The sequence below is a fragment of the Ceratotherium simum genome, chromosome 9, assembly GCF_057802395.1.
Source record: "Ceratotherium simum simum isolate JZ-2026a chromosome 9, ASM5780239v1, whole genome shotgun sequence".
NCBI lineage: Eukaryota > Metazoa > Chordata > Mammalia > Perissodactyla > Rhinocerotidae > Ceratotherium > Ceratotherium simum.
In genome coordinates, this window is record NC_141908.1 from 73,254,169 (window position 1) to 73,267,455 (window position 13,287).

The following is a 13,287-nucleotide window of genomic DNA, read 5'->3' on the forward strand; positions in this document are numbered from 1 at the left end:
GTGATCCTCTGAGAGAACCAGAGATAATGTATCTAAAGTGTCCAGCACTGTACTTAGCACACAGAAGCATAGTAAACACTCAGCAAATGGTAGCCATGATTTTAAATGCTAAACAAACACATGCAATACCAACTTTTTTTCTTAGAAAACTGCTACAGAGATTTATTGTTTCCTCCAAGGCTGTTCAGCAGATACTGGAGTCACAGCCCAGTGAGTTTAATTCAAGAGAGAAACTCTGAACACAGAATACTCAATTCCACAGGATTCTAAAACACAAATCTAACTTATACTCTACCACAGTTAGCTTTATCATTACCTGCAAATGGCATGAAACAATATATATACATAAGTATGTGAAACAACTTTAATTATAAAAATAAAATTTATTTAAATTATATACATACATATATACACACATACATACAGAGTGCACGACATTTACTTATTACATACAAATTCTGCTTTTCAACTACAAAGTTATGTATACAGTGTAAACAGTGTTAAGAATTCCTAAAAAGCCCCCACGGTATTTCTTTGATCCTAAGTCTCATATTTGTTTCCCTCCCACAACTGCACTGGGTCTTACAATCCATATGCACATTTATTACAGCATTTATTTTCCCCTAAAAAGAAACTCTAAAAAGTCGTTATTAAACCAATAGTATATCTAACAAGTATTGTTATCATAAATTCAAGAACATATAATATTTGAGATAAGTAAAGCTTTTTATCTATTTTTTTACATTATCAGCAATACTTTATTCCAAATATAGCATTCCCCAATCTGCCTACATCCCTGGTGATCTTGAAATGGAAACCAGGTCAGGTTATTGAACATGGTCCTCTCTTTTCTACTTTTTTGTCTGAAAGCCACAAACATTGGTAATGCATTTATTTGCCTGAGAGCAGGATGTTTTGAATTGAGCCCAGTCTCCCAGGTCTCACTCAATGTAGCTAAGATACATGCAGGTGAAAAGTAAAAGATTAACTCCATTATTTGTCTTCCCACCACATAACCATTTTAAATAATTTTGTTAGGAGCTAAGTGAATTAAATAATTGTGTTGACATCAGAAAGAGCTTGTGAAATTTATCTTTCCTTTAATAAGCAACCTCCTTTTCTATGTATTTGAAAAACTGCCCATGCAATAGTAACAGCGCACTAAGAAATGGATGACTTACAAGAATGATGGCGTATGCAGAAACATAGCAAACGTTTCTTTCAAATAAATATATACTCGAGTTCTGTATTTAAAGAATTGTATTAAAAGGTCCCATCTGTCTTACTACTACATTCCAAGCACCAATCAGAGTGCCTGGTACATTGTAGGTGTTAATATATAGTATTACATGCATGGATGAACAAATGATGTGAGTAAAAAATTAGTGTATTCAACTCCAAGCTGGCTTAAAGGCTAAGATTGTTCATTTCCACTTTGAGGACAATTTAACTAAAAAATGCTAAAAGGGAAATGACAGAGCAATATACAAATTCTCGTAGGAATGACAATTTTGCATATCTACCAAAAGATCATTATCACATATTAAAAATGAAATACATGTTAGATAACTGTGAAATTATCATTTTCATTTTGGGGTTAATAATAAGCCCTGAGACAGAAAATACTGGTCCACGCACAGCAGCTGCCCAATGCCCCTTTCTCAGTTGAGGTGCTTCATACAGAACAATAGGTATACAAAAGCTTTTGAGCCATTCCAATATTGCCACTGTTCTGATAAATGAGAGACAAATTGTAGGCAATATCTCTTCGTAAGTCCAACTGGTCAACTTCTATACCCTAGAGGGAAAAAATACATAAATGAGTTATATTTCAAACTGACAATCAGGACAACTTTATGGCAAAGAAACAGTTTCATAAGTGTAAGTGTTCAAAAAGCTATTAAAATTCATAATACTAAAAAAAATTATAAAACTATGCATATACCTTGGATCTAAATTTTTATCAGATAATGCTGATTCAGTGATTCATTATACTGTCATCAAATATTTTTAAATGTCTAACCAATAAGTTAAAGAAAAGTCTCACCCACAAACCACAGTAGAATAAACTCCAGCTGAATTAAATATTTAAGAGTAAAAAAAATGAAACCATAAAAAAAAAGTTGAATAATATAATATAATCTTAGGTAGGAAAGGCCCTTCTAAATAATAGCAAAAATATGCGGCTGGCCCGGTGGCGTAGCAGGTAAGTTCGCCCACTCTGCTTTGGTGGCCCGGGGTTCGTGAGTTTGGATCCCAGGTGCGGACCGACACACCGCTTATCAAGCCATGCTTTGGCGGTGTCCCATAAAGTAGAGGAAGATGGGCATGGATGTTAGCCCAGGGCCAATCTTCCTCAACCAAAAGAGGAGGATTGGCAGATGTTAGCTCAGGGCTAATCTTCCTCAAAATAAAAAAAAAGCAAAAATAGAAACTATAAAGGGAAAGATTAATAGATATGACTTCATAAAAACTGTAAAACTTCTGCATGTAAAAAAATAAATAAATAGGGGCTGGCCCTGTGGCTTAGCGGTTAAGTGTGTGTGCTCCGCTACTAGTGGCCTGGGTTCGGATCCCGGGCGTGCACCGACGCACCACTGCTCTGGCCATGCTGAGGCCACGTCCCACATACAGCAACTAGAAGGATGTGCATCTATGACATACAACTATCTACTGGGGCTTTGGGGAAAAAAAAGGAGGAGGATTGGCAATAGATGTTAGCTCAGAGCCGGTCTTCCTCAGCAAAAAAAGGAGGATTAGCATGGATGTTAGCTCAGGGCTGATCTTCCTCAAAAATAAATAAATAAATAAATTATAACACAAATGATCAGATGGGAAAAAACACCTGTACTATATAACAGAAAGGCTTATAAAGAATAGATCTAGGAGGGCATACAACACATTGATTATAATGATTACCTTAGGGGCTATTACCTTTTTTTCTACTTAAATAACAAAGCAATGAACTCAGTGGAATAGATTAGATCTATGTTTCTAAAATTCCCCAATACAAACTTCTGGAGTCAACTGAAAAAACATCTGCAACAATGAAAAATGATCCCTATAAAGCTTAAGGAGCAATACGTAAAGGTATTTATGAAATAAAGAACACAAAAGTGTATATATTCCATCAGCATAACTATAAAAGTGTGTGTTCATTTGCTTCATGTCTAAAGTTGAACAAAGGTAATAGAAAACAGTCATGAGGGAATGTGCAACTTAAAAAATTAACAATGAAAACACATACTTTTCTTCAGAAACTAAAACAAAAATTAGACTTTAAACAGATTATCATAGTACTGGCAAGACTTTACCCTATATTACACGATCTTAAAATAAACAAAACTACATTCCTACTGGTCTTCCATCTTTATAAAGAAATACATTACACGTGAGCTTGGTAATGAACAATGGTTAGTTACGTTACTCCATACTCACGCTTCATGTCTGCCCGCTCACACCTGTAAACCAGACGGGCTATCTTAGGATAACTGAAATGGTCACAACCACTAGTTGTATATATCCACATGGTTGCTAATCAGGTCATAAGGCCAGGATGTCAAAGATCTACTTGTTGCTGAACATAATCACATAAATGCATTAAATAAGGAAAAAATACATTTTAATATATAAACTATAATTTATTTCACCGTCTGGACCACAACACTGAGCTAACTGCACTTATCTATAGCTGAAATGAAGCGACTCCTCCATGCTTAAAGGAAATCCTACAATACCTCTACCACAAGTGGAGGGAACTCCAGGGCCTTCTGATAATAGTGGATTGCGAGATGAATCAGCCCCAGCTGGTGGAGGCCGCGGCCCAAATTGTAGAATGATTCCTGGCAAGGCCCACGTAGACTGAGGTATCGATTAAGAAAGGAAAAGCCCTACCAAAAAGAAAAGGATAAACAATTCAATATTTCACTCATTTGACAAGTACGTATTGAACCACTACATGTGCCAGAGGCTGGGAACATAAATATTAAAAAGAGAGACACAGTCCCACCCCAAAGAAACGTGTGTCAGTAATGTAGTGTCATATCACAGTGCAGTCAAGAGCTCTTCTGGACGTGTAAAGGAAAGATCTGTTTTTAAGCTAAGAACAAAAATATTCACAGACAACAAAGCCAAATGTTACAACTAGCTGTCAACGATCCATATCTATAAGAACACAGGATATTTTTTTTTTAGTTTCAAGTTGGCTTTTGTGGCATTAGAGGCCAGTAAACCTTTTGGTTTGAGATGTGTCTAAAAGATTGAGCCAAAAATAAAATCTGAGCCCTTATAATGATAATTTAGAAAGGTTTATCCTCAGGGCAAACTCACTCGAGCATATCTAACCTTTCTGTGTAAATGGTACCTTTCATAAGTTATCTCTCAGGACCTTAATAACCTCTTAACCCAAAAACTTGATATTTTTTTTTCCCTAAAACTTTCTGACTCAGAGGCTTTATGGAGCAACTGATAATTTCAGAGCACAGCTATAATAACGCAGGCTCCCTGTGTGTCACAGGATCCAACAAGCAACTTGCTTCTTTGCCTCCTCCTGTATTCACTCTCCCCTTTGATGCAGCTTCCACTTTTATCACCCACAGCAAGTTACAGACTGCAAAGGCGCAAGTGTCCTATGTGAGTAAGGAAATAAATATATTACCGGAGAATTAAGAGTAAATCAACTAATTTGTGAGTATAGAAGATAAAACGCAATTATTCCCTGGGTGATCTGCTATATAATAAATGGTCACAAATTTTCCTTCATAAATAAATTCTGTAGAATTAAGGAATTTTAGGGATAAAAATAATTATGTTCAATAAAGAAATCATACTTTCTGCATAATAAAACCCATTTGTGTATGTGACTATGACGTCTACTCCACTGAAAAACATGGTTCTCTGTTAAGTAACAGCAGACAAACTATTAATCTCAGAGAAATATCAAATCTTCATATTTAAAAATGAAGATTTGAAGATAATTTAAATATAAAAATCCGAGAAAGAAGGAATAGTAATCCCAGATAAATCACTGCAACCCAAATGAACTCATAGGTCTTCTGATATAATAATAAGGGTTATCTGCTGAATTTTAAGAACTTTTTAACAAATTTAGGAGGGTAATCTTCTTACAACTGAAAGACTATTCAAATATTTAGTGATTAAAAAACTAAGTAACCTGGACAGCGACTTTATTTCTTAGGTATTATGAATCATCAAATATAAAAACTACAAAAAAATGACAAACAAAAAAATTTAAATGAAAAGAAGGAAATGAGTTCTTTTTCCATTAACTATGTTACATTTTAAACATTTTGATCACATTAATCACTGAAGGGCCCAAGTATACACTGTCTGTATGATACTGAATAAAAGTAGAAGTGAGGACACATGCAAGATTTTACTCATACAGCGTGATATATAAAGATAGTAAAATACATGAAAGTAGTTTTTTCTTAATTAGTGCAAAGGAAAACTAATTATAGTCCTGTAGCATGAAGAAATAGATTCATGAGAATTTAAAACAATTTAGGAATCATGCTATTTACAATAAAACTTACTTTTTGGAAACCTTTTTCAATGGAAAATGTTTCCCACACAACAATGGAGAGATTGGCATCACCAACTCCCACCTGCTCATCACTTCTTTCATCTCTGTCCCCAACCGTCTGAAACCTACTATTTAACTATAAAAGTGATTTGAAATTTAGCTTCCAAATCACTTTGAAGTACATGAATTTTTGTCCTACCTGGCCAAAAAACTACCTATTTTAACTATTTAATAATGAGTTAATCCATATAAATTTCCTATCAATTTTGACTGGCATATAAGCTTCATGAAGGCAAGGAATTCTGTCCATGTGCTCCCTCACTGCACTATCCTCACTTCCTGGTAATAAGTGTGCTGGCTGCTCCATACATATTTGTTCAATTTATAAACAACCCTACATTACTTAATACAGCAAAAATATCCATTAAGGAAGGAAAAGAAGCTTAGAGGAAGAGGTGCACAAAATACTACAAATAAATCCCCCAGCAAAGCAAAATTTCAGAGTTTTTTGGTTTTTTTTTACTTTTCATTATGGAAAATTTCAAATATTGAAAGCAAAGAGAACATTATTATGACCTCCAATACCTAGTTTTAACAATTATCATCATTTTAATTTAGGCTTTCTTTTAGCCATTTTACTTTAAAAAACAAACCAAAAAAAATCCTTCACTAAATCCTGCTACTCCATTTAAGGCAACATTTTCTTTCCCTCCCTAACTACTTAAAAAACATGTCTATACATGCATCAAACATATAAACATAAAAACTGAAATCATAAAAACAAAAGAGTTGAAGATACAGTGGTAAACAAGATAGACAAGATCTCTGATCTCTTGGAGTTTATATTCTTATTAGAGGAGACAAGCTACGGTCACGTCCACTTATCCACAGGGGCTGCATTCCAAGACCCCCAGTGGATGCCTGAAACTGCAGCTAGTACAGAACGCACTACATACTTTTTTTCCCTGTATATATATACCTATGATACAGTTTAATTTCTAAATTAGGTACGGTTAGAGATTAACAACAATACCTCTCTTTGGCATATCCAAATTTTCAGCATCACTACTCTTGCACTTCAAGGCCATTATTAAGTAAAATAAGGGTTACTTGAGCACAAGCACTGCAATACCTCAAAAATCGATCTGATCATCGAGACAGTTACTAAGAAACTAACTACTAAGTGTAGTGTACACAGTGTGGATACGCTAGACAAAGGGATGATTAGAGTCCCTGGCAGGACGGAGCAGGACTGTGAGATTTCATCACACTACTCAGAATGGCGTGCAATTTAAAACTTATGAGTTGCTTGTTTCTGGAATTTTCCATTTAATATTTTCAAACTGCACTTGACCACAGGTAACCGAAACCACAGAAAGCAAGACTGTGGATGAGGGGAGACTAGTCTCTAAAAAAAAGTAAACAAGAAAATAAAAAGGTAATTTCAAATTACTGTAAGAACCAAGAAAACTTTAAAAGAGCAATTTGTTGGTGATGATGTAAAAACAGTCACACAGTCAAATATTCATACATTTTTGTATGTATACATTATTATTTTTTGTGTGTGTGTGTGTGTGAGGAAGATCGGCCCTGAGCTAACATCTGCCAATCCTCCTCTTTTTGCTGAGGAAGACTGGCCCTGGGCTAACATCCCTGCCCCTCTTCCTCCACTTTATATGGGATGCCGCCACAGCATGGCCTGACAAGCAGCTCGTTGGTGCGCGCCCCCCGGGCCGCCACAGCGGAGCACGCACACTTAACCGCTTGCGCCACTGGGCCTGCCCCTACATTAGTATATTTTTAAAAACTAATTTAAAATAAATCAATCTTCAACCCCTAGAAAGCTGGAGACCTTAAGGGCTCCAGACTATACAGAAGCCTGCACAGGATTCCTCCAGATTCTGCCGGAGTCTTCTTCCCTTATGACCTGGTGTGTACCCTTTCTACAAGGCTGCATAGTCTTAGCCAGGAGTACCAACAGATGCTGAGTCCATCAGTGCATAACACAGGGATACGTGTTAGGACTCCCAACATGTGTACGAAGCAGGTATAACTTTTGAAGGAGGATAACAAAAGCAATAAAGATAGTCATTTTTAGAGAACATAAAATCACGTAAGGAAAAACCCAAATGAATTACCTGCACAATAAGAGCATGTCTCTTTAACACATACTTCTGAGATGCCATGTGAATAAAGGTCAGGCCTATACAGAGGCTATAGAGAGGTTCATGGGGATGGGTGCGAAAGGCTTGCACATACTGTCCTGAAAAATGAGCAGTGACATCAGATGGTGTGACAAAAACATAGTTCCTTATTTCTTCAACACTTATTCAAATATATTTTAAGGCTAAACAAACATTACTGATAATAAACGTATGCACGGTGTACATTCTAACATATCAACCAGATGCACATTAATTAGAATTTTAAAATATATGTGTGTGTATATATATGTATACATATATGTATAATGTATAACAAAATTACAAGAATTTACCCATGAATGTATCCTGACCACGAAGATGAAATACAACTAACTCAAAGTAACTTTCTTTTAGGCACAGTTAGACATTTCCATGTAGACTAGTACTTTCAAAAAAAATAATTCATCAATTGTGATCATAAATCTATCTTATGACCTTAAATCTATTTAAAAAACAATGGAGGAACATGTCTTTTGGTGAATTTTTTAAAAATTAATTAATCTGTCATAAATACAAATGTGATAGATTATGGAGGTGAGAAAAAGAAAAATAGTTTTGATTTGCTTTTTTAGATTATGGATGTTGTTTTCCCAAATGTATCAACTACTTTGTTCTTCCTGAGAAAAGCTAAATGTATCTAATAACAAAATAAGAATTTGGGGTTTTGTGAATTCCACGTATGCTAATGTACAATAGTCTCATGTCAAAAGCCTAATGATATGAGATAGAGGAATTTAAGCAAATTTTTCTTATAAGGGAATGATCTATAATTTATCATACATAGATGAAAACTTCTATTCTTTCTGGCTTCTATTCCAGAAGGAATGGCACCACAAAATCTCAGCACAAATGGTAGACTGCCACTTGGACTTTCTTTTTTACCTTCTGTAAAAGTTTCTAAATATAGGAAAATAAATCTCTATTTTCTATTTTCTTAATATTAAACTAACAATTCCAAAAGAACACAGAGTGGAGGAAAGTTTCAACATCTGATGTTCACGGTTACTGGCTGAACAATTAAAAAAACACCAGCAATACACAAAGAAACATGAAAGTATTAAATAGCCAAAATCACAGTTTATTCAGAAGCGGACTTGGCAACACTAGCTTCTAGGCAGCAGGATATACATCCCTCGTTGAAACATTTGGTTAAGTATTTTTCTATTTGTTTGCTTCTGATTCTTTATTACAGAAATTTCTTATAAATGATTGCTGAATTTTCCCTGAGTTTAATTAGAATTAGTAAGCACTATGTAAATAAATCTTGATATAAAGACTTGTCTCCTAAAGGAATGAACTATTTGCAAATCTTAAATCTTTTTGCAAATAAAAATCAGGTAGCAAAGCATCCATAATTAATGAAAATTATTTTAAAAACAAACAAGCCTATAGGGAGAACTGATGACCTTTAAAATGAATTATAAGACCTACTTCAGCCTTTTGAAACCAAAGCTTCATAAGAAAAATAAATATTAATATTATTATCATTATTGCTGACACTTACAGTGACTTACCATATGTGCCAGGCATTGTTTTAAGTATTTTATATTAACTCACTTTTCACAATAATCTACAAGGTAGGTCCAATTATTATCTCCATTTCAGAGATAAAGAAACTGAGGCAGAGGGAGATAGAGTAACTTGCCACTGGGGAGCAGCTATTTAAACCCAGGCAGTTCTGCTCCAGAGGCCAGGCTCTTAACTGCCACACTGTCCATGCCTAACAAAGTCACGTGCCAGGACACTTACCAAGCGCGTGCTTAAAACTACCAGATACGAATGCATTATGTCCATTTAACACACACAGGGCATGATTATCTGGGTTTTTCAGCATTAAACGGAGACAAAAGCGATGATGCCGTACATCTTGGGAGTGCATGGTAACTTGGTTGAAAATGTTCCAGAGCTGGGGTTTATTGACATTTTCCATTACCATTATCCTAAAATTGCAGAAAGAGGGTGAGGGTAAAAAATAATGTAGAAAAAAAATCTTCCTGATTTCTAAGAATGAAATCTTTCAGTGCTGTCCTGCCAACACTGAAATACACCATCCCTCAACAAGGAAAAGCAGACGATCTCGATCCATTTCAGCAAAAACACACAGTGAAAGACTTTTCCTAGAAAAATGCTGCTTAAGTTAGTATTTCTACATCTTGTTTCTGCTTTTCAACAAAACAACACAATCAAGTGGTTTCTGTTTCACCTTTTCTCTCCCTGCCCACTATAGCTGCACTACAATGAGCAATGAACAATAACTAATCATCATGTGTGCCAGACTTTGTTAAAAGGCTTTATATATAACTCATTTAACCCTCACAATAATCCTCTGAGGTGGGAGTATTATGATGTCCATTTTATAAACGGGGAGACTGAGGCACAGGAGGTTAAGTATATGAAAGTGCAGGCCTGTGAGAATCACCAATGAACTGAATTAACCAGCAAGCAACAGGAGAGTTAAAATAAAACAGCTAATTAATTCTTGAGCATGAGACACTAGGTCCAAGTAAATATACATACTCTATCAAAGAATCTAATTAAAATAAGTTATTGAAAAAAGTCACCTGATATAATTGTATGCCTTTCTGAAATTTTTGTCCAGAATTGCAGCAGAGAGACCAAAGTATTCTAGTTCTTTTCGTTTTTGCCTGTCATCATAAAATGAATAATATTCCAATGAAGATTCCACAAGTAATTCAGCCTCCTGAAATCGGGATTGGTCACATAAGGAGTATACAGCCTTCAACAGAAGGTTCCACCAGTCATCTTTTGTCAAGACACTCGTGAGTACAGCAAACATTGCTAAAATGAGACCAATGAAAATCAGTTAGGATGCTGTGTTTCCAGAAAGAAAAATTCATATGATCGATTTTCAGGTTAAATTTAATAACCATGGTCCTCTGGGACTGAATTCTTGCCAACACTCTTCTGACAGCGACGAGAGGAGGTAGCTGCTTGTTTACACCCCTTCACCACCAGTCCCCCTGCTCTGCCTGCCTGACGATCTGCAATCCCAGGTCATTCTCACTCTGATTCGTTCTCTATAACGTCCAGCTACCTCATCTGTGTTTCTCAGCGCTAGTAGGATACATGCTCCTCCAGGGAAGAACAAGTGTGCTTTTCATAACTGAGGTCACACACGGGATTCTGCACATACAAGGCATTCAAATGATCACTCAGCAAAGGACTTAAAATTCATACTTTAAATTTCAGACTCTTCCTGATCTTTTCATAATCTCAATTATCTTTTCTCTGCCTCAAAATTTCTCTTTTCCGTCAACAATCTTCTCTTCCTTATTTGTCTGTAAGAAGCCTTCCTTTTGTAGCCCTTCTGAAATATCAAAAGCCATAAAAATTTTTACTGCCTTTGACCCAGTAATTCTCTTTCTGGGAATCTATCCTAAACAACCAGTCAAAAATATGGATACAGCTATAGGCATGAAGATGCTCACTACAGGATTATTTATAAAAGAAAATCATCGGAAACAACCATATAATCAAAAAATAATAAGAGAACGATTAAATAAATTATGGAACTGTTAGCCAATGGAATATTACACATTCCTTAAATATAATAGCTACAAAGAGAACAGAGCAACATGAGAAAATGTCTGTGGGAAAATGTTAAGTGAAAAAAGCAGAGTACAAAGATGCATATAACATGAAGAGGCCTAGCTTATCCCACCTGATGCCCCAGTATAACGTGATTCCCACCACGATGAAATTAACTCACAAAAGAAAACAACAAAAACCTGATGAGCCTAAGAAAAAGCAACAATGGACTTGAAATGAGGAAATACTGAGAGAGAAAACAAGCAGGATCAGATACAGTGAAAAATATAACTTAAGGAAGCATAGCCCAAAATACCTGCTGCAGAGGCAGAAGCCGTTGTGATAAGCCCAGAATCCATGCCCTGGAGAGATGGCCGGGCTCTGAGGCAATTATAGCCAGATTAGGAGCACCCAACCCTTGCTCCTTTCCTCTGACTTGTTCCCCTGCAACACCTTGCCTATCTTATGTTCTTGTACTGTGCTGACAGAGATTCAGCTCTTCCAGATTCTAAAACCCTGTCCACCGCGCACTGCCACACCTGTAACAGTGATTTAATAAATGTCTGCTGAATTAATTAACAATGAAATCATCTTCTGCCAGATTGATATCTCCAGTTTACATGTCTAGGTCTTTTCCAAAGTTCTCTGAGTAACAACCTCACCCAAATACACTTGATGCTTTTCCAGCTAAAAATAGGTCCTTTTAATTTTTATTTATTTATTTTCCCCCAAAGCCCCAGTAGATAGTTGTATGTCATAGCTGCACATCCTTCTAGTTGCTGTATGTGGGACGCGGCCTCAGCATGGCCAGAGAAGTGGTGTGTCGGTGCGCGCTCGGGATCCGAACCCAGGCCGCCAGTAGCGGAGCGCGCGCACTTAACCGCTAGGCCACGGGGCCGGCCCAAAATAGGTCCTTTTAAAGTCATATTACTTGAAACTGGATCAAAGCAACTTATTTTCACTTTCTATGACTATTGCTACATTTATCAAAAATGAATATAACAGAGAATGAAATATGTGTAACTGAAGTGACTGCACAATTAAAGTAATCTGTATTGCCATCTTATCATCACAAATTTCTTAAAATAGGGTATATTTTCTTCTTAAAATGTCAAAATAAAAAGATTTGTTTTAGTTTTTTCACAGACAGATCCAAACAAACGCTTTCCTTTTAATTTTTTAAAATTAAAGTATTTACATATAGCCTTCTTTCTTTTTAAACACCAAATGAATTTATTATACTTGAGGGATTTCGATTAGAAAATATAATTTTATTTGAAAAGCGTATATTTTCAGTTAGATTACTATCAAGTGATACTTCATGAGTCTTTTTTCAACTAAGTCAAGTTTTACATAATAAAGCAAATGAAAGTAATTACCTTTTGCATCATAATTTGCTGTCTCTTGGTCACTGCTGTCTGATATTTTGTCTCTTGACACTTTAATAAGGTAGAGATGCCTCTCTCCAGATTTGGAGCTGGATATCAAACAGACTTGGGCTCTATTCATTGCTACCTGAATTAAAGATAATCATTTGAGAATTTTTAGTCATAATTTTTTCAAGAGAATCTATGGGAAACAAGTACCACAGGTGTGCCTGAAAGCTTCTTGAGTGAGGGGAAAAAGAGAACAAATTATTGTGTATAAAAACACCTAAAAGAAAACAAATAGACTTGTTTTTTTCTTACCAAAGGAATTTGGGCCACACTACTCAGTAGGGAAAAAGAAGGCAATTCACATTAACTTTACACCAATACACACACACACACACACACACACACACACACACACCCTACCTCCCTGTAAAAAAGCCAGACTCAGAAAAGATGTCAGTATCTGGAAAATATTTTTGCAAAGTGAACAATTTTGGCACACAGTAGTGTCTAAAGAGCCAACAATTGATAATACTATGGTTCTCACTTTTCTAAATATGTACTAGCAAGGATTTTATTTCACTTAATCTACAGTCAAATTTACACTTTCATGTAG

The 13,287-nt window shown here is 35.7% G+C and overlaps 1 protein-coding gene across 2 annotated transcripts in view; it reads right to left on the reverse strand.

The window, feature by feature from the left end:
* Positions 1 to 363: 363 nt before the first annotated feature.
* Positions 364 to 13,287, reverse strand: part of GTF3C3 (general transcription factor IIIC subunit 3) — a 31,757-nt gene continuing 18,833 nt past the window's right edge. For both annotated transcript variants that reach the window (XM_087435535.1, XM_004426755.3), the window contains exons 13-18: positions 12,678 to 12,813; positions 10,311 to 10,548; positions 9,499 to 9,689; positions 7,684 to 7,808; positions 3,738 to 3,890; positions 364 to 1,798 (exon numbers count right to left, since the gene is read on the reverse strand). In XM_087435535.1, the coding sequence (XP_087291661.1) occupies positions 1,676 to 1,798; positions 3,738 to 3,890; positions 7,684 to 7,808; positions 9,499 to 9,689; positions 10,311 to 10,548; positions 12,678 to 12,813 (966 nt within the window). In that variant the 3' untranslated portion in view covers positions 364 to 1,675. The remainder of the gene's footprint in view (positions 1,799 to 3,737; positions 3,891 to 7,683; positions 7,809 to 9,498; positions 9,690 to 10,310; positions 10,549 to 12,677; positions 12,814 to 13,287) is intronic.